Source organism: Dipodomys ordii, unplaced genomic scaffold (genome assembly GCF_000151885.1).
Source record: "Dipodomys ordii isolate 6190 unplaced genomic scaffold, Dord_2.0 Scaffold75, whole genome shotgun sequence".
In the NCBI taxonomy this organism is placed as follows: domain Eukaryota; kingdom Metazoa; phylum Chordata; class Mammalia; order Rodentia; family Heteromyidae; genus Dipodomys; species Dipodomys ordii.
In genome coordinates this window covers 2,518,376-2,539,732 of record NW_012267291.1, presented here as the reverse complement: position 1 = coordinate 2,539,732, position 21,357 = coordinate 2,518,376, and the positions used below count along the sequence as shown (strand labels likewise).

At 49.2% G+C, this 21,357-nt stretch overlaps 2 protein-coding genes across 2 annotated transcripts; one reads left to right on the top strand and one right to left on the bottom strand.

Moving 5' to 3' along the window:
* Positions 1–329: 329 nt before the first annotated feature.
* Fam210b (family with sequence similarity 210, member B) lies at positions 330–6,323 on the top strand. The gene is made up of 3 exons (XM_013024320.1): positions 330–535; positions 5,075–5,250; positions 5,441–6,323. The coding sequence occupies exons 1-3, from the start codon at positions 356–358 to the stop codon at positions 5,655–5,657; spliced, it is 573 nt and encodes a 190-aa protein (XP_012879774.1). The 5' UTR covers positions 330–355; the 3' UTR covers positions 5,658–6,323.
* A 2,366-nt stretch (positions 6,324–8,689) lies between these two features.
* Aurka (aurora kinase A) lies at positions 8,690–21,259 on the bottom strand. The gene is made up of 9 exons (XM_013024317.1): positions 21,227–21,259; positions 19,379–19,425; positions 17,961–18,216; positions 15,571–15,625; positions 14,312–14,503; positions 13,140–13,278; positions 11,765–11,913; positions 9,428–9,602; positions 8,690–9,296 (listed from the first exon to the last, which is right to left on the bottom strand). Exons 2-9 carry the CDS (start codon positions 19,418–19,420, stop codon positions 9,108–9,110), a joined length of 1,197 nt encoding a protein of 398 aa, XP_012879771.1. The 5' UTR covers positions 19,421–19,425; positions 21,227–21,259; the 3' UTR covers positions 8,690–9,107.
* Between the last annotated feature and the right edge of the window lie 98 nt (positions 21,260–21,357).

Genomic DNA, 21,357 nt, shown 5'->3' with positions numbered 1-21,357 from the left:
CTGCCCATAGAACTCAACACCCAGCCAATCCGCCCAGCCAGCCCAGGCCCCGCCCAGGCCCCGCCCAGGCCCCGCCCAGGCCCCGCCCAGGCCCACCCAGGCCCCGCCCACCAAGCCTACTTGCTCGGGGGCGGGGCTAGGAGGCGGGGCCTGGAGGGTACGCTCCTCCTCCCCAAATCCACTGTGAAATTGGCGGCCGCCCCGAGGGGCGGAGCCGGAGGGTGCGTCCCAAGAGGGCGCACTTTTCTCCAGCCCCACCCCTCCGCGCCTGGCTCGGGGGCGGGGCCTGCGCCCTGGGGGCGGGGCCGGGAGCACGCAAGGCCCGGGCCCCGCCCGCCCCGCTGTGGCGCGCACCATGGTGGGGCTGTGGACGCTGCTGGGCCAGGCCAGCCGGCTGGGCGTTCGGGTCCGGCCTCGAGCCACCTGGCTCCTGGGGGCTGCCACCCACTGCGCCCCGGCGCCCCTGGCCCTGGCCCGACCTGGTCCAGACACCCGATTGCTTCGCACCGCTCCTGGGGACGGCGCGGGCCGCCAGGTAAGCCTCGGCTCCGGGTCCCAGTCCCGGTCCCGGTCCGCAGGCCCCCAGGTGCGGGCGCAGGGCGCGGGCGGGGCCGCCGCCGCCGCCGGGACGCTCGGCACCGACCACCCCCGGGGTCCCTGAGCCCCTAAAGCCCCACAAGCCAAGGAAGCGAGCCTCCGGATGGAGAGCCGGGGAAACTGCGGCCCGGGGGCGCGGGGGGCCGCCCGTGGCCGCCGATCCCGGCGGGGCGTCCCACGGTGGGGCCGGGCTCGTGTGAACTCGGCCGGCGGCCGCGGCCTTTGTTATCCTGCCGGGCCCGGGCCGCCGGGGCCGCCTGTCCAGCTGTGTACGATGTCTCTTTTTGGTCGCCGGCCACCGGGGCTGAGTGAAAGTGGCTTGTAAACTAGTTTTCATTCAGAATGGCAGCCAAGCGGGACTCCCACGGAAATGGAGGCTGGAGAGCCAAGGATCGTGACACTGTCCCACGCTGCGTCCGGGCCGGTCCTGCATGCCCCAGCCGCAGGGCCTTGACCTGCTTGCTGACCTATCGCAAGGCTGGGCGACCCCTCCCCCCATGACTGAGGCCGCTGCAGCCCAGCCCAGGGAGCCTGTCCCCGGACTTCCTGTGGCTTTTTGGAAGGGTCAGAGGAGCTGGACTCGGAGCCCTCTCCGTCTTTGCGCACCCAGGTGGGACTTCTCCGTAGTCTCTCTCTCCTCTTCTGCCTGGCAGGCAGGCACCACACAGTCTGGGGAAACTCTGTAAACTCGCAGGTTGCCATGTCTCCCAGCACCAGCCATGCTCAGGCGCCAGCCTCCCCTGGCCTCCCCTCTGCACTCATCTGGAGTGGCCTCTTATCTCGCTTCTCCCCAGCCTTGTCCCCAGCCCAGGCCTGGTCCGGACAGCAGTGTATGCTGTGGGATCAGTGGAGTCTCAGACTCCCTGGGTTCCTGTCTCCATTCACTATTTCTGTGACCTTGGTTGAATATTTCACTCTTCTGTGCCCGGGTTTCATCTGTAAGATGGGAAGTTAGTAGCTTGCACTTCCTAGAGTATGAACATAAAGGGAGATCATTCTTGGACCTGGTATCTGGGATTTCCTAAATTAACGTGGGTGACTGTTCTCGTCACCATAAACCTACACAGCCACAAGGCCCTGGGGTCCAGGAGCTGGCCTTGCCTCTGCTCTCTGAGAGATGAGCGGAACCCATGCTAACAAAAACCTCATCTCTCTGAGGAAGCACTTCCCTAGTCTGGAGCCAGTGAGGGGAGGATCTGGCTTTGGTCAGAATCTAGCAGCCCCTGCCTGCTGCTCCTGATGAGAATGGAACTCAGCTGTGAGCTCCCCGTATGCCAGGTTCTTACTTAAGGGCCTGAGACACGTGCCAGCCCCTGTCTTCAGCAAGGGGCTGGGACAGGGAGGGAAGGAGACGCACAGCACACAAGGACCTGCCCTCAATGCAGCCAAGGTCTGTACAGCAAGGCCACCAAGACAAAGGACTTGCTGTCCCCAGGACGCCAAGTGGCCTCTTCTCCCAGGCCTCCCCATACATGATCACCTTTGGCAGCCCTGGCATTTAAATTTTCTGTCCCTGGGCCCTTTCTTCCTGTGGATTGGGGCAGTTTTCTTCACTGCTCTGTCCCTACACCTGAAACAGCCTGGCACAGTGAAGACAGACACTGGAGGGGCCCAAGTCCAAGTGCTGACTGCTCATCTCTGAGTGATCCTTGCAAAGTTACTCTACCTCTCTGAGCTTTGAGGAGGCTCTTCTATTCGATGATCAATCTTGGAGTGGGGGAGATTGTTAGAATTAATATTTTCAGTATACTCAGAACATCACTAGGGACAAAGGCAGTGCAATGTTGTATTCATCACGTGGCAAATGAATGATAGTGCACCTCTCCCAAGAGGAGGATTGGCTTCCTCTTCCTTTCTTCCTCTGGTAGGGAATTTTGGATTTGCCAGAGATCGGGGTGTGAAAGCACTCAGGACCGGTGAACTTACAAGCACTTGGGGCAGTACCTAGAGGAAATGTGCGTGACAGAAGAGGGTCTGAGACTTCCACTGCTCACAAGTCGCACTCACAACTGCTTTGTTTAGCTTCTTTCGTCCCAAGAGGGGAAGACAAATGCATGGCTCCTGGTGCCCCTCACTTCCTTCAAGAGTGGCCATTCCGAGTGGGAGAGATTTCCCGGAGCACCCTCTCCATGTGCCTCCCCTACTCCCAGGCCTGGTACCTGGCTGGATTGGCAGCTGGGCTGAGCTGAGCTGAGCTGTGCTGAGGCTGGGCTCTTCCTGATAAGCAAACCCCGCCTTCTTCCCTGCAGATGGGACAACAGCCAGCGCTGATAGCTCAGCCCACAGACCCCTCCAGTCCAACTCACTGCCAGGAGGCCAAGGGCCGTAGAAATCCCCCGTCAAAACTCAGCTCTGCCCTACGCTTCCCTGGTCTCAGGCAGGCACCTAATCATGGCTGCCCAGGGCCCTTTTGTTCACCCTCTAGGTTGGCAGAAGGCCTTCTGGCCAAAACAGAAAAATGAAAAGGCAGCCAGACTTTGAACTACAGAGCACCAGCATCTGTGTCAAGACTGTAGTAGGAACAAACCCAGGACAACAGGCAGCTTCCTGCTCAGTGTGAAGCAGCGTGGCCCAGGCCTCACTGACCCCAAAGGCACAGTGGAGGGCCTTCTCGGAGGAGGTGACAGCTAGGAGAGCGTGCCAGCTAGGGAAGAACAGGGGTGGAGGGGCTTGCCTGGCCACTGGCTGAACACCTCCGTCACCTGGGGAACTGATGAGAAATCCCAGTGCCTAGGCCTCCCCAATGGTGGGGCTCACGGACCAATGGCGAAGCTCTCTGGACCTTTGCTTCCCAGTGGCCACACCCAGTGGCATCTGGGCCACACCAATGCATGGTGGTCACGATGTGCTGAGCCAGAGCTCCTTGCTCCTGGCCTGGCCGTGGCTCTCAGCAATCAGGTGGGCCTGGCTGAGTGGGCACGCATGCCGCTGAGGCCCGGCTATCATTTCCTCCACTCGGTCTCATGAGATCTCAGGCTAGCTGCGCCTCCCCCTTGCCTGCAGTGTGGCTTAGCTACAGCAGGCTCTAAAAATACAAGAAGGAGGGAGCCCTCCAGCTGCAGGACCCATAAGTAGCGCAGATGCGCGCCACCTGCCAAGCCCCGCTGACTATAGATAGAAGCATTTGGTTAAAAGCACTTACTTTCTACCCCAAGAGAGGGAGGGTTTTTTTTGTTGTTGCTCCTGTTCCTCCCAAGCATTCCAAGTCCAGTAGGTGACCCATAAATGTTACCAGCCATTACATATCATGAGTTATTTCTGTACAAATCCCAGTCAGTAATATGTCCAGGAACTGACTTTTCCTTTATCTGTCTCAAGTATAAGATACCATAGCAGCCGGGTGCTGGTTGGTCACACCTGTAATCCTAGCTACTCAGGAGGCTGAGACCTGAGAATCCCAGTTTAAAAACAGCCCAGGCAGGAAAGTCTGTGAGACTCTTAACTCCAAAAGGCTACCAGAAAACCAGAAGTGGTGCTGTGGCTCAAAGTAGTAGAGCAGTAGGCTTGAGCAGAAGAGCTCAGGAATAACACCCAGGCCCCAAGTTCGAGCCACACAACCCTCAAGGTTTACTGGTTGTTTTGCCCTCTCCTTTTCTGGTGCCTGGCATGGCGTGCTGTACCTGCAGGCTCAAATGGCCTGGGCACTAACTTTTATGACTTTGGACCAATTGATTGACCTCTCCAAGCCTGGGCTACTCCTCTGTGAAGTGAGGGAAATGACTATATCAGTCTGCCAATGTCACAAAGCTGTCAGGAAGATGGGAGGAAGAAATAAGATACATTGGAGTATTAGCTGGCTCAGCAAAAGTACTCAACAAAGTCACTGCTGCCCTCAAGAATGGAGCCCAGTTTTACGAACTCTTGTTGCTCTAACAGACACCACGCATACCTGTTATCTTGCAGTGTCGGAGGTCAAAAGTCCAAGCTGGTCTTGCTGAACTAGTCACGGGTTCAGCCAGTTCCTTCCGTGCTCCAGGGCAGAATCCACTTCCTGCCTCTTGCAGCTTCCAGAGGCCCCCTGCCCCTTGGCTGTGGTCCTTAGTCCCCAGCCAGCAGCACATCTTCAGACCTCTGCCCCTGTGCCAGCCATCACTCCTGCTTCTCAGAGGCTGACTTTCCCACCTCTCTTTCCTCTCCCTCGTAAGGATCCGTGTGGTTCCATTGGGCCCACCTGGATAATCTCCCCATCTCCAGAGTCTTCCCCAGAGCACAGCTGCAGAGTCCTGTGGTTGTGTAAGATGACATGCCCTGCGGTTCTGAAGGTGAAAACCTGGGCATCTTGGACACCTCCATTCTGCTGGCCATCCCTAGGGATTAGCCTTTGCCTGCACGTGTGGCTGAGTGGGGCTTGCTTAGTCTCAGTCACTAAGTAAAGACAGTAGTTGACCTCTCAGTGGGCAAGAATGCTTAACACTGCATTGGAATAAAACTGGGTGCTGACCACCAACCTAGAGTCTCCCCTTTGGTTCATGTACAGGATGCCAGCAGAATCACCCCAACCCCAGGCAAGGAGACCAGAGGCAGAGAGGAGAAAAAGCAGAGCAAGTCCCAGCAGCTGAAAAAGGTTTTCCAAGAGTATGGGGCTGTTGGCGTGTCGTTACACATCGGAATCTCATTGGTCTCCTTGGGCGTATTTTACATGGTTGTTTCCAGGTAAGATTTTGACAGTAATAATCACTCGGCTTTTTACTGTCATCAAAGATTCTGTGTAAAAGAGAATTTTGACTCTAAGGGCTTATTCATTATTCAGCTGCTTGCATCGCACTTGACAAGATGCTGTGAATCTTATAACCCAGTGGGTTTCATCCCCCATGACATTGTGTCCTTTCCTCTCTCCCTCCAGTGGTGTAGACATGTCTGCGATCCTGCTTAAGCTTGGATTTAGAGAGTCTCTGGTACAGTCCAAGATGGCGGCAGGCACAAGCACCTTTGTGGTGGCCTACGCGATCCACAAGCTGTTTGCCCCCGTGAGAATCAGCATCACGCTCGTCTCCGTGCCCTTCATTGTCAGATACTTTCGTAAAGTGGGACTTTTTAAACCTCCAGCTGCAAAACCTTGACAACCCAACGGCGGGTACCTCTTTCTTCTCAATCATAAAATTTGATTTGGGGGCTGTAGGGGTTAGGGGTGGGGGCAGGGAGCGGCTATGATCGTGTGGGAGTTTACCTTTGCTGGCAAAAATGAGGTTTTTGAATGCTTTTGTTTTATAAAATTTTGTTAATGCTAGTGATTACAGGGCTGTGTATGTAATCTAATTGTCAGCAAGTCGTGACAAATGAGCTACTAGCTTCAAACCATCCACAAAAATGACCCTTCTAGTGGGGAGTAGGGAGAGGGAGGTGTCTTCAAAAGGCCTAACTTCTTTGCTCACCTGCTTAAAAAGCAACAGTTCAGCTGCAATGTAAAATTCTCCCTTTGATTCAATTAGCAGTATTCTGCAAGACAGCTGCCAGGCAGACAAGGAACAAAGCAGGACCATCTGTAATCATGATCTGAGCTAGCATCAACCCTCAGTGTTCATAATTAATACTTGTTTTGGAGACTCCAAAATACATGCAAATGTGAACCTGAAAGAACTAGATGGTTCTTCTGAGATTTCATTAAAGTAGGCCAGGGTTGTTCGTAAAATAGAGAAGCACTGCTCATTAGCAGTGTTAAAAAAGATTGCCACTTGGAGCCAGGTGCCTGTGGTTCAAGTCTAATCCTAGCTACTCAAGAGGCTGAAATACAAGGATCATGGCTGGAAGCCAGCCCACACAGGAAATCCGTGTGACTCTTATCTCCAATTAACCACCAAAAAGCTGGAAGTGGAGCTGTGGCTCAAGTGGTAGAGCTCGAGCCTTGAGGAAAAAAAAACAACACAGGGACAGCACCCCAAACCCCGAGATCAAGCACCAAGACCAGCACAGAACCCACTTGGCTCTTTCCTCTTGTACACAAGGAATTTGGAGGTGTAGGAAGCTAAGGAAATCTTTAACTCTGCCTCAAACATCAGAGCTTATTTACTCCATCACTTCTTGCGTTTTTTTGGGCGGGGGTCTGGTCGTGGGGCCTGAACTCTGGGCCTGGGTGCTGTCCCTCAGCTCTTCAGCTCAAGGCAAGCGCTCTACCACTTGAGCCACAGCGCCACTTCCGGCTTTTCGCTTATGTGGCGCTGAGGAATCAAACCCAGGGCGTCAGGCATGCAAGGCAAGCGCTCTACCACTGAGCCAACTTCCCAGCCCACTGATTGCGTTTTTAAAACACGTGAAGTAATCAGTACTACTTCCAAAGGAAATACAGTATTGGTTGTACATGGAAAGTAACCATTTAGTAATTCACACTGGGAGGAGGGGAAATGGGTTGTATAATTAGTCTAGCAGGCCAGTTTTACTGTAGGAGGAAAAAGTGGGTTAAGGAGACTAGCACAGAAATTCAAGCCCTAGGCTGAGATGCTCTAAGCAATCAGGTCAAGAAGGAACCCAGCATCCCGGCTCTCCTCAGGGCTGTGCTGCTAGCAGGTGCCAGTTTCAAGTCTGCTCTGCTGGATGACTTGTGGGGGTTGTATTTCCATCAGGTCCATGGGTCCTTCTGAAAATGTTTACCATTGTAGCAGTAAGAATACTCATCCTGACAGCACAAGTTTTACTGAGCTCTGGCTATTGACAGTTCCCTAGCCTCCAACTCAAGATTTTCCTGCTTCAGCCTCCCAAGTGTAGGATTACAAGAATTTGCCACCACACCAGGCATTTTCTAGCTCTGAAAGCAGTCATTTAGTGATTGCAACTGTAGCTTCCCAGTACTGCAAGGACTGGACTGCCTTTGGGATTGATTCCCAAGGTCATCTCATCTCCACAGCTGTAATTCCCAGTGGGGTTCGGAAGAGCCTTCCATCTGGCCTCACTTCCCCCACCCCCACAACCTGGCCAAAGTCTCCCTCAGAACCCCTGGTAAGGCCTCTGCAAAATGTCAGAAAGGGTAAGCAATAAGATGCATACCACATCACCATGCCAGTCTTGAGCCCCAGCCCACCCCACTCCCGTGGTCAGTAGCCAAAATGGAACAAAGTGGAGGGGATGTGGTCAAGGATCAGGGAACCGAAGCCTTATGTGACTCACCAGCAAGATGCGGACTGCTTGTACTTAGTTTTTCATGGAACTAGAGGAATTAAACATATATTTTAAACATGTAAGCCATTACCTGCCTTTAGTTTTTTAATCTGACAATGTGAGCAAATAAATGCTTTGTATAAGTTTGTGACTTTTCCTTTCTCTCCCAGCAAGCCGCGGTTGCTGGTCATGAATGGTGCCTGACTAGGTGCTGGGGAGCTGTGCTGCCTTGAGTTTCTGCCCCTGTGGGAGTCAGCCTGGGGAGCATCCTATGTGTAGCCAGTGTGGTCACGTGATACCGATTATGACTGGTTCAGCACAAGCCTGGGAACCAAGCTGGACACCGATGGCTCACATCTGTAATCTCAGGAGGCTGAGATCCTGGGTTCAAAGCTGATTTGAGAAACTATCTTCAACTAACCAAGAAAAAGCCTGCAGTTGAGGTGAGGCTCAGGTGGCAGTACACCAACCTTGAGGGGAAAAAAAAAGTAAGGAACACCACCTGCACTGGTATAGGCATGCCTGTACATGCATGCACACAGACTGGAAACCACAGTTCACTTGCACCCAGCAGATATAGCTGACCTTTGAGGTTTTATTGTTAGGTTTTCAAGGTCAACTCTTTTGTCACTTAGATATAAAAGTTTTTTACATCTAGTTAAACTGAGTCAGCCAGGAAAGCCCATCTCTCTCTACTAACTTTACACATTAGGACAAGCCGAGCAGAGCAGAGCAGGGCCAGACTGCTCCAAGCTAACAGTGAAGTGGTAGAAATAATCAACCATTTACTTCAGGCAATGTGTGTATTTCATAACATGCATGCATGCATGCCATAACTTCAGGGTAATTGAAGAGGCCTTAATGAAAACAGACAGTTTTTTGGGTCCCAAGACAGATGTAGAGCACGTGTTCCATTCACCATGGTTAAGGAGGATCAGAAACCCAGACAGGTTGAGCAGGCCAAGGGGCGCAGGCCGCGGAAGGGAACATCAAAGTCCACACACAAATCTTTATTTTAACATTTAAAAGAACGAACCACATACACATTCCAACAGCTTTCCCAGGCGGGGCCATCCAATAAGTTACACACACGCTCAGGCACTTCAAGGCCACTGGACAGCTCCAGCTGGCTGAGCCAGGCAAAATGGTCACTTTCCTTGCCACTGGGCTGACAGAACTGGTGTCCCACTGAGGACATGTGGACATTGCGGGGATTGCCTCCAGATTATGAAACCAGTGAGAGCAGCCGGATCCTTGTGGCCTCCGAGTATCACATTTGTGGAGCCCTGCACGGCGGAGGTGGGGCTGCTCAGCTGGGTGAGCACCGTCCCGCAGCGCTCCAGCGCCGGCAGGCAGTCAACGGAAGATAATCTCGGTACATGTTCCAGAACGTTGTACGGCAGCCCTGGCTCTCCCCAGGTTCAGTGAGATTCTTTGCTAGTCGATTCTTTGCTCTTTTGGCAACTTGGTGGTTTTGACGAGTTGGCTATAATCCAGGGGTGTTCAAGTACTTCTCCTAGCGTTGGCCGCTGGCTTGCACTATGCTTCAGCAGTCGGGAAATGAGGTCCCTGGCTCCCTCTGTCACAAACTCAGGAAATGTGAATTCAACCTGGAATATAATTGATAAATGTCACAAAGCACAAGTTAGAGGCAGTAAATATTCATACCCAGGCCTAAGGTTCAGGCCAATCAGGGGCGAATCCTAACAGCCGTGCTAGGGCCTCCTCAGCTATGGCTTACCCGGGATATTCTTCGGTAGGTCTCTTGGTATGTGTGGGCCTCAAAGGGAGGCTTCCCGGTTAAAAATTCATAGCAGAGGACTCCAAGGCTCCAGAGATCCACCTTCTCGTCGTGCATGCGGCCTTCGATCATCTCCGGGGGCAAGTAATCCAGCGTGCCACACAGAGTGGTTCTCCTAGGGTATTAGCACAACAAGGCCCAATGGTCAGTCATGTGACATGAGTCCATGCTCCCCTGGTGACCCTGAGTGGTCATGTAGGTCCTACACTACAGGCAGGAAATGTGGAAGACCCACAGTTCGCCTCCAAATCTGATAGCTCCAAAATGCTCAATAGTCTAGACAGCAACTGCAATTATTTTATGTGAATTTCCATGTAGCCAGGCATGGTGATACACGCCTGTCATCTTAGCACACAGGCCAGAGTTCACGGACTACAGCACAAAAAAAAAAAACAGAAAAAAGCTGTCATTCCGTTTTTCTACATATCACTTGAAGTTGTACACTAAGTCCAAGTTAGGTGACACCACAATCAGAAAAACACACTTAAAACTGTAAATTAGCTGGGCACCAGTGGATCATACCTATACTCTTAGCTACTCAGGAGGGTGAGATCTGAGGATCAAGTTCAAAGCCAGCCTGGACAGGAAAAGTCCATGAGACTCATCTCCAATTAACTACCAAAAAGCCAGAGGCAGAGCCATGGCTCAAATCGGAGAACACTGGCCTTCAGCAGAAAAGCTCAGGGACAGTGCCCAGGCCCTGAGTTGAGGCCTCAGGACTGATGTGTATGTGTATGTGTGCATGAGTGTGTGTGCACACACACACACACAAGTATAGGCTGCTAGGTACTGGTGGCTCATGCCTGTAATCTAAAGAACAAGAAGCTGAGATCTGATGACTGTGGTTCAAAGCCAGCCCAGGCAGAAAAGTCTATGAGATTCTTCAATTAATCAGCAAAAGGCTAGTGTAGAGCAGTGGCTAGCTTTGAATTTTCAATACTGCCTTGGCCTCCCAAATGTTATTATGGTGTGAGCCATTAGGTCTTGATTAAAATAAACACCTATGAAATTTCTTGGACAACTAGAGAAATCAGAACATGGAACATGAAGTATGAACAGTGCCGTTAACCTTGGGGTCCTCACGGGTGATGGCGCAGGTCCTGTACTACAGGAGATGCGCATAGAGGCACTCAAGGACAAAGCTCAATGGTGCTGTATCTTACTCTCAGATGTGCACCAAGAAAGCAGACCCGGGCAAGATGGCAAAGTAATTCCAGCTTTGGGGTGGGGGTATTGGGTGATAGCTGCAATGGTTCAGCATTTCTACCGATACTGGTTTTGAAAGCAAAGGCTGGACGTAGCTGGCTGCGGCAGGCACTGAGCCAGTTAGTTGAGAATGGAAGGTGGAGGGTGTCAGTACTGTCACAGTGCTGTGGCCACACCAGCCTCAAGTAGCGCCTGGCACTCTTCATCCATGTTCACTGAGTAAGTGAGGGGTGCCCTGTAATGAAGGAGCCACCACTCCAGACTTCTAACCCACCTCTCATCCCACCGACTAGACCAGGGCTCTATCCACCACAGATAATCAGCCAACTATTCCATCACACCCCTTGGGCACTGGCCCTCGGGCACGGGGGAGTGGCCATCAGAACATCTGCACACCATCTCTTTGGAAAACACTGAGCAGGTAAAGCTCTTGGGTAAAACCTACAATTCAATGTTAGCTGTCTCACAGGGTGACACCCCTCCCACTGGTGACAACCAGTTAAAAAGAAACTCAAGGCATGGCTGGCAGAAATGGAGATCATCTCAACAAAGGGTCTGCTCCACACCACCTATTTCAGGCTCTGCAGCTTTTCTGAAGTGGCTTTATTTTTAGTTTTTCCTCTAAGCTGACACTTTAGAATGCCTGACCCACATGAAGCATCAGAGTGTCCACCAGCACCAACATGGACTTCCGAATTCCCCAGAACTGTGCTCTCAGCTCCTGACCGCTGTACGGCCCCTGGTATTTCTGCCATTATCTGTCCAGGACACATCTGGACTCCACCCCAGCATGAAGGTAGGGTCTCCCCCTACACACATCTGAGATATTCCTGCCACGCACTCGTCACCTCTGCAGGCTTTTTCATCCCCTTCATTAACATTAAGCATCTTTAACCCTAAGCCTTAGAATGCCAGATAGCTCAAAACTGTCACACAATAACATTTCCTAAAAGACAGTAGTTGATCATCCAGCTGAAATTATCCCAGCTAGCCACCCACTCCAACCATCAACTATTTCAGAGTAGATTCTAGACTTGATTCACGATTTACCCCCTACTGCACATCACATACCTGGAGGATGGCGCATGGACTGACCACCCGAAGTCTGCGATCTTAAGCTCTCCCGCTGATCCGAGCAGCAGGTTCTCTGGCTTGATGTCTCTATGAATAACCCTCTTTGAATGACAGTAGGACAGGGCATTCGCCAACTCCGTGATATACTATGGGAAAGAAAGGAGTAGAGAAGTCTGTGTTCTAGATTTTTATACATTTTCTGACATCTGAGTATTTTTAATACAACATAAATGGAATGTTTTCAGGTTTCAAAGCAAATATTGCAGATACACTAGGTAAGTCGGCAAACATCAATTGAATCGACTGGCAGGGGTTAGCAATAAGCTGTTCAGTGCTTAGTTGGTTCTTTGATAATACTGCTGATGTGACTTTGAGACAGACAGACAAATTCTGAGCTCTAACCACACTTCCACAAGGCCCAGCGGCAGCTAAGTGAAAGAATACTGTGGAAAAGACAGTATAAGTCAGGGGTTCAGATATGTAAACAACGCTTATGATCTTTTGACACTTTTCCAATGCCATCAATTCCCATTTAAAAAAAAATAAGATCATTCTACAACAAAAAAAGAGTTGTTAGAAGAAAAGTATCAGGGGAAAAATCAGAACACCTAGGCTGAGTTCACTGTCCTATTAAGCAGTGAGAGGACTGAATGTGGCCCTCAAACACTGTTGGAGGATGAATCCCAGAACAAGTGTTGTGAGAGGGTGTCTAAGGGAAAGGGTCTGGATCAGGGGAGCTCCACCCTCCGTAGTATTCTGCCCGTGTAACAGGGCTTGAGGCTTGAATTTGTGTTTGGTTCTTGCCCTTCTTGCCTTGCCATGTCATGATGAAGTGAGACCTTGGGCAGACATGAGCTCCTCTAACTCAGACCTCCCACCTCCACGCTGATCATCTGTTGTTTACATGTCACCCAGTCTGTTTTGTCATATTTAGCAGGTAAATTTGGTAAATGTTGAATTTGGGGATATACTCACTGGTTAATCAGATTAAAAGTATGCAAGCAAATTAGTCCTTTTTGTTTTTACTTTGGTTTCCTTAAATTACTATCTCCAGTCTCATATCAACTTAAGATCTAGCAAGTCAAGTCCTGAGTTTGTTTTAAAAAACAGAAGGGTGCAGTATATTCAAGGTATATATGCAGCTCGCAAAATGCTGAATATCCTAATTGGATATTACTTTACACTAAAAAGGCAGGTACAAATTAATGACTCATTTATTAGTGAAGACATGAATAGGAGAAATCAGATGTGGGCTACACTGGAACTCCCTTCACAATTTCTGCAGGTCTGATCTCACGCTAATATCTGACTCCCCCATGAATGGTACTTTGGAGTAAAAAAGAATTAGCCTGGACAATCAATGAAAACTTACAGTAGCAGTTCGCTGCTCATCAAACTTGGACAACTTCTGGAGTTCTCTGTAGACTGTTCCAAGGGGCGCATATTCAAGAATTAGGTACACTCTAGTGGCATCATGGAAATAGCCATATAGTCTGAGAATATTAGGATGCCTGCAAGGAACGGTGAAGCTGGGTAAGTTTCAGGGCTGCGGTGAGAGTATGCACTGACTACCTCCACACCCCCTTCAATGTGCTTCTCCCACAGGAAAAGCCAGAGCTACAAGCCCAACTCCATGTAGCACGACCTACATGGGAAACACAGGCACCACTGACATGCACTTCACGCGATTCTGGACCTCATATTTAAAAACTCTTATTTCTTCCCTTTACTCATGGGAGGGAAACTCGGCTGAACAGCAATTCTAAATATTAAGGGAAAAAAGAGCATGGCATTTACACAAGGGTGATGTGCAAACAGACACAGCAGACATAGGTGTGTGGCCTGGGGCAGAGCCTGCATAGGCCTAGCTGATGATGAGTGGCTCATAGGCAAAGTCTAAGGGTTACTATTTCTTTTACATCTGCTAGATTTTTTTTTTTTTTGCCAGTCCTAAGGCTTGAACTCAGGGCCTGGGCACTGTCCCTGAGCTTCTTTTGCTCAAGGCTAGCACTCTACCACTCGAGCCACAGCACCACTTCCAGCTTTTTCTGTATGTGGTGTTGAGGAATTGAACCCAGGGCTTCATGCATGCTAGGCAAGCCCTCTACCACTAAGCCACATGCCCAGCCCCTTTTTTATATCTGAAGAACATTAAAAGCAAAAATGAAAAAAAAAAATAAGACTCAAGGCAACTGGAGACTACTACCACTTAATTACCCACCAAAAGAAAAGGCTGTCCAGCTAAGTTACCTCATTAATAAAACATTCAAGTTCTCAAGGTGAGTTCCAACACATAGCACTGAAGTCGCCATGAATCTTTGGAAAATGACAAGTATAATTATTCTGTGTGGTACTATAAAGCAAGTCTTACATTTCTTTTCCTTTCTCCGGCTCTCTCTCTCTTTGTTTAGGTCCAACAGGACTCAAACGTAGTAACTGATGTGCTTTCACTCACTGGCTAGTGCCAACCCCTGGAAGCAAGCCCGCCCGCTCGTCCTCAGCAGTCTTGTGAACCCTCCTCTGAGTGTCAACCTGGAAGCTCACCGGAGGTGGGACTGTATCTCTACTTCTCGTCGGAGCTGGTGTTCCACTCCTGCCTTCTCCAGCTGAGCTTTAAATAACACTTTAAGAGCAAGGATAAACTTGCTTTGTTTTTCTCTTGCCAAATAAACATTACCAAACTTTCCTTTACCCAGTGGACGACCAATGTCAAAATCTTCCAAAGTCCACTGCCTCCTAGAAAAGATGTGTGCATGTTAGAATGTGAAGGACACAAACCTTTGCCAACAGTTTCTCACCAAGAAGGAAACACATCCTGTAAGTTCCAATTGGCAATTGGCCTCTACTGTACTTTCAGTGGGAACCAAGCCCATAGCCACTATTCATGAGTCACAGACATTGAGCCCCAACTTCACTAGCTGCCTTCAGCTTTGTGAGCTGGTAACACGGAACCATCTTGATTTCCAGAGTAGAAGCCATCAATGGGAAGGTCCCGGGCTGTCCTGTGCTCAGAACACAGACCTACTGATAGCTCTAAGACCATATGAAAGGGTAAGTTACTAGAGGAATGACCTCTTTCAAATCCACTCCCTTTTATCCGTGGAGCCACTGTCACTAGTGGAAGCAGGGTGGACTCAGACCAGCTGGGCGTGGGAATCAGTGGAATTCAATCCTGAGAAAGCTTCCTTCAGAAGCCAAAGCAGTAGTAGGAGGGTCATCCTGACCCTGCTCCTCTATGCTAAACTCTATTCAGAGATTAAGAGCAGGTATTTAGAAAGTGTCTGTAGTTAGAAAGTGCAGTAATTATGTTAGTTCTGCCAAAATACCTCTTAGTCACACATACCTGTATAGTTCTGTAACCTGACATTTTATTTTGGAAAAACTTGTCCTTGTAGCCAGGTATAATAGTGCATGCCTACAGTCCCAGCTACCTAGGAGCCTAAGGCAGGAAGATCACTTAAGCTTAGGCATTCTAGGTCAGCAACAGCAACATGAGATCCCAGCTCAAAATTCAAAAAAATTTAAGAATTCACTTTTGCACAAAAATAAACTAGAAGTATGTAAACTACATATACTGATTACTTCTGAGAATACACAGAAATTCATAAACTTTCTGTAACAAATGCATTCAGGCTTTTATCGGAGTTCCTGGTAAAATCACTTATAAAAGAGAGGGCTTTAAGATAACTGGAAGCATATCATATAACTGAAAACAAACATTTGTTTAAGAGCTCCTCAAATTTACAATGAACTAGTGTATTCCAGTAGAGTAATAGTACAGAACTTTGTGAATGAGAGCTTACTTTTTTGAGTCTTCATTTTTCTCTTTTGAGGCCACTTCCTTTTCAGGATTATTTCCTATATGGAATAAGTTAAAGTCCTGTTTTTAGAGTAACTACATAGAATAGGTTTTTTAGAAATCTGTGAGAAGATAAACTGGACGGTCCCCGAGACACTAACGATACATCAGGAATGAATGACTGATCTAGACTTCAGGTTTTCTTTCTGAACCCTGCCCTGGCTCCACTGCAGGAAGCCTTCAGCCTTCACAGCAGGGAAGGCAGCCAGCCCACCTCCCTGCAGTCTCCCTGAACTTCCAGGGAACAACTGCCAACTTCACACCCCATCACCTTCTCCACCACTGCATGGGTCAGCCACATCCACACCCTACAAAACCATGCAGGGCAAGCCACTGTCTTCCATGGGGGAAGAACAAAAACTACAAAATACCAAGACTTCAATAGACAGCTATTCAAGAGGGGAGCAAAATAACTTTTTTGGGGGTGGGGAGTGAATATTGGGGTTCAAATTCGGGGCCTCAAGTTTGCTAGGCAAGTGATCTAACCATTTGAGCCATGCCTTCAGCCTTGTTTTTCTTTATAGGATCTGGAAATGTTTCTGCCCAGACTGGCCTTGAACCATAACTCTTCTGCTCTCAGACTCCTAAGTAGCTAAAATGCAGGCATGAGCCACTGGCACCTGGTAAGACAGGGTCCTTGCTGTGCTCCCAGGCCAGCCTGAAACTTTTGATCCTCCTGCCTCACCTTTCCAAGTGCCAGAATTACAGGCATGCACCGCCAGGTCCAGCTTACTCTTTGATTAGCTGTGGAAACAAGGCAACTTGCACTTGTCTACCTCTGAGGCCTCTTATTCCTACAGCACATCTATGCCGCACTCAGGTATCACATTGTCAGTCTAAACTGCTCCCCCTCGTGTGTCTCTATCTCGGCTAACATCAACTACTGGCACTCAGGGTGCACAACCCCAGCATGAGACTGTAGATCTGAGAGTGCCACCAAATCTCCAAGGGAAAATGACATCAGGACAGTTATGCGTATGATTGTGTATGCCAGGGGACCAGAACTGTCACCAAGAAGCTGCTACTGGCACCATCGCACAGCCCTGGTTCACCCCATGTTCTCCGCCACCCTCTGGGCCTTGTTGCTGCCTTTCCCTCCCCACTGCAGGACACACTGTAGGGCCTGCCTACACGGGCCTTTCTGAGCTCACAATGCGGCATGAACTTCAGCCGCTGACCACTGAGCTCAGTCCTTTGAGTCTTCATTTCCCCTTTCATAGATTCAGTGAGGAAATCTGTGGTGGAGAGGAAGTTCTTTCTACCTTTCATCAGCATCCTGAACTCTTCCATCACCATCCTTCAGTAGTGATTTATTATTGTCCACTTTACCTAAGTACACTTTACCTGAGCCTATATCCTAAATGAGTTTTCAGTCTCTCCACTCTATGACTTTACTAAGCTAACTGCCTCTGAGTCTTAGCCACTTCCTCTGTGGAAGTGAGTCAATAGCTCTGCTGTCTTCACAAAGTGGTTTCCAGGACCGAATCAGGCACCACGGATGAAGGCATGGTCCCTCTCAAAGCCTGCTGCATTGGGGGAATTCATAGCTGGTGAAGGACAAATAGTAACTATCACCAACACTTTGCTCCACCCAGCTAAAGCACCGGACTGCAAGCATCTTTGATCTCAACGTCTCCTCCCCAACACAACCACAGACAGCACTGTTATTCTCCAGTTCACTCAGTATGTCTGGTGTAAGCTTTCTAAAAGGCCATTTGCAACCAGTCCCTTCTCTGCCCCATCTTCAGTAGTTCCTCGACGCCAGGAGATGAAGCTCCACCCCTTCCAGCAATGGCCATGGATGGCCTCACCACAATGTGGTCCCATTTCACTTCTCCCTACAAGGCCAAAACTCATAACTGTTCAGTTTCTCAAAGGACATGATAGATGCAGGTGACCGCCCCTTCTTCCCTGAGGGCAGGAATTGGGGTGCACTGCAGCACAAGCTGGTCCTGCAGAAAAAATTACTTCAACACAAACATCCCTTTTTCTCCTAATCCTGAACAGATATGAGGCAGAAGCTATGGCTCCAACAACTGTACAAGTCTATGTACTTGTTTTAGAAACAGACAAACGGGCTGGGAAGGTGGCTCAGTGGTAGAGCGCTTGCCTTGCATGCCTGAGGCCCTGGGTTCGATTCCTCAGCACCACATAAGCAAAAAGAAAAAAGCCAGAAGTGGCGCTGTGGCTCAAGTGGTAGAGCGCAAGCCTTGAGCTGAAGAGCTGAGTGACAGCGCCCAGGCCCCGAGTTCAGGCCCATGACCGGACCCATAAATAAAAAATAAATAAATAGAAACAAAGAAGGACCACTAAGTGAGTGCAAAGCCTGCTTACCAGAGGCTGATGGTGGAGGCTGCTCATTCTTCTGGGGGTTACTCACGGGCCGGGAGAGAGGCCGAGCAATGGCAGCTGACTGAGATTGCTTCTGCACAGGCTTCTGAGTGGAGACAAGCTTTTGTGCTTGTAAAGGAACTCGCTGGGAGGAATTTGAAGGACACAAGACTCGCTGAGCCTGGCCACTGCTTGCAGATGAGGGAAACTGCTGAGCCACTGGAACACGTTTTGGACCATCCCCCAGTGGAGCTGTAGCCTAGGATGGGATGGAAAATAAACTTTATGTTCTTCATGAAAGAAACGATGAATGTTATGAGAATTCTGGTTTCTTTTGTAGGAATATCTTTGAAAACACATGGAAAGGGAAAGCTATTTTAATAAGTATTTCACAAAGATGTAGACAGCAGATCAAAGGAATACTTGAATGACATCTGCAAGCCCAATTCTCTATCCTAAAATCATGCTCCATAGGCAAATATTCATTAACTGAACTTCCATCCAATGAGGGAGACACTGAACATTTAAGATTACTCAGCATATTGGGAATATACTCATCTGTTATTGATACTTTTAACATCAAACCAACGCAATTCCAACCAACTTTCTTTGATAATACATGTTTAGAAAAAAAGACCAAAAGAATTGTGTCAATGTCCAACATTTTATTCTCCAGTGACAAAGTCTGGAAGATGGTCTAAGTTGAAACATAGGCAAGATTTTCACAATAAGCTTATTTCAAAATGAGGGTGGGGAAACGTTAAACAGTCTATGCTGGGGTGAGCACCAACAGAAGGGAGAGAGCCAATGGAAGGGTGAATGTGGTCCAAGTCTTTCATAAGCATGTATGAAAATAGAACAATGAAACGTGCTGAAGACAAGGGAGGTGAGCTGAAACAGTGAAGGAGGAATGATTGCCCACAACCTACTGTGTACACGTCAGGAGAGGTCTCAGTGAAAACCCCTTATACAACAAAGCTATGCTTACAAAATTTTTATTTCAAAATTGAGGGGAGGGATGAGGGAACGATAAAAGGGCTGATACTCATCAAAATGCATTGTACTCATAAACTGACTTGTTGAATGGTAACCCCTTTGTACAACTAAAGATAATATAATTATAATTTTAAAAATGTTAAGCACACACACACACACACACACACACACAAACAAGAGTCTCATGGACATTCCAGCCCTCCATAAGACTCTTTCTTACCTCCAATTAACCACTAAAAAGCCAGAAGTGGAGCTGTGGCTCAAGTGGCAAAGTGTCACCCTTATGTGAAAAAGTTCAAGGACAGTGGCCAGATATAGTTCAAGCCCCAGTTATCAATGTAAAAGAGAAAGAGGAAAAATTCCAAATATCAGACCAATCACATGAACTTTATAGATGTAAATGGGACTATAGACAATTCAATTACCTTAAAAGGTCCCGAAATGCAGTTTTCTTTAGATGTGTCCATGGTGCCTGAAAAGAAAAACAACCTTTAATACAAACAAATCCACCTGCTTCTATTCGTTGCTATGCTACTTGCATCTCCCTGATGAAAAGATATCTGAGACTCACAGAATTCTGTGTTTTTCTTTTCTGATGTAGTAGATGCTGTGTGCATGCATGCAAGCATGTCTTCCCCTTCCCATCCACCCCCTCACATACTCTGCACTCCTGAACTGATGTGTATGTCCATTTGTCCCACAGTTGTAGGGGGCAGGACTGGGGATGTGGTAAATTCAGGCGCAGCAGCACTCACCCCCAAAGTGAGTTTGCCCAGTCACTTGGCTTTCTCATCCACAGGCTGATGACTGCTAAATGTTCAACTGCAACCCAGATTTCTCTCAGCTCAAAACTAACATATATCACTTTTTAAAGTCTTTCACTTAACATAATCCCCTTGGATCATTTACAAGAGTTCCTGAATGGTCACTTCACTTCCACCTTTGCTCAAAGAGATCCCTTCTCAACCATGAGCCAGCCCATTCTCAAACACTGAAAATGTGTTAATCCATGGTTTAATACCCCTACTGCTCACCAACTCAAGCAAAACAATTCGAACTCATCTGCAAGTCCCATAGACTATGGACCTTGAAACACCTGTGCCTTGATTTGTCTACCACATACCATCCAAATCAAGTCCCCTGCCACCAGGACTTTGGACTTCCTGTTTCCTCTGCCTATCAGGCTGTTGGGTAAGCTCATTCATTTTACTCAGGTCTTTGTTCAATCAATATTCCCTCCCAGGACCATCTCTCTCTCCCTTTTCTCCACAGCCCTTAACATCTTAAAATCTTATGTGCATCTGTTTATTGTCTGTCTCCAGAGACTCGGATATCCCTCCCAGAAATAGGGAGCAAAAGACCAAAACCCAAATTGGTGGTGCCATAGAATCCATTCTTGTGACTCCCAGAACCTAGAACAATGCCTAGTACATAACAGGACTCAGATAGTTTGGAAATGAACCAAGCCATTGACAAAGGAAACCAGTTAATATTATATCAATTAATATTATAGGGAGGCAGGCAGAAACACCTATCAAGTAAGTTGAACAAGCATCAAGAAAGCAGAAGAAATCAGGCTACCCAACTGCTTTTTGAATATTAGAGCCCAGCCACACGGCATTCCCCACAATGTCTCATCCTTTTTACAAATTAGTAATCTTATAAAGACCCCAGTCTTTAAACGGCGGATTAGTACAAACAATTAAAAGGAAACCCACAAGTGGCTTGGCAAACATTTTTCCCCCACCAATGTTCTAATGCTTTCTTCACTTTCCCTAACAATTCCAAGTAGCGGAGACTACGAAGATCACAGTACTGGGACTTGAACTCAGGCTCGGGCGCTGTTCCCTCAGCCTTTCCGCTCCAGGTTGGCGCTCTACCACTTGAGCCACGCCTCCACTTCCGTGGAAAAGTTCTTCGAAATGGCGACGCTCCACCCGCCCTGTCTTAATAAATCAGATCTTGCGTTTGAACAACCCTGTTATGAGCACGCACTGGTGCGGAGTTACCAATCACCGGGGGCGCTCGTTAAGGACACCTGACCCCCCTCCCTACGAACTGGGATTTACCACCGTTCACAACCAGTTTCCTCCCGATCCCAGATCCTCCCGCTCCGGGGCCTGCGGCCCGGGCGGCCGGGGCCGGGGCCTGCGGCTCGGGCCCCACCACTCCCTCCGGCAGGCCGCACACCGCCGCCTCCCGGGCGATCTGCGCGCCTCCCCGCAGCCCCCGCCACCGCAGCCCGTCCCCCTCAGCGTCCGCTGTCTCCTCACCCCACGAGCCCGAGAACCCCAAGACCTCCACAGGCACCGAGAGGGTCACTGAAGGCGGAGCCCCGGCAGGAAGACCCCCGCCCCAGCTCCCCGCCACCGCCGGCGGTCTCCGCGGCACCCAACCGGGCGTC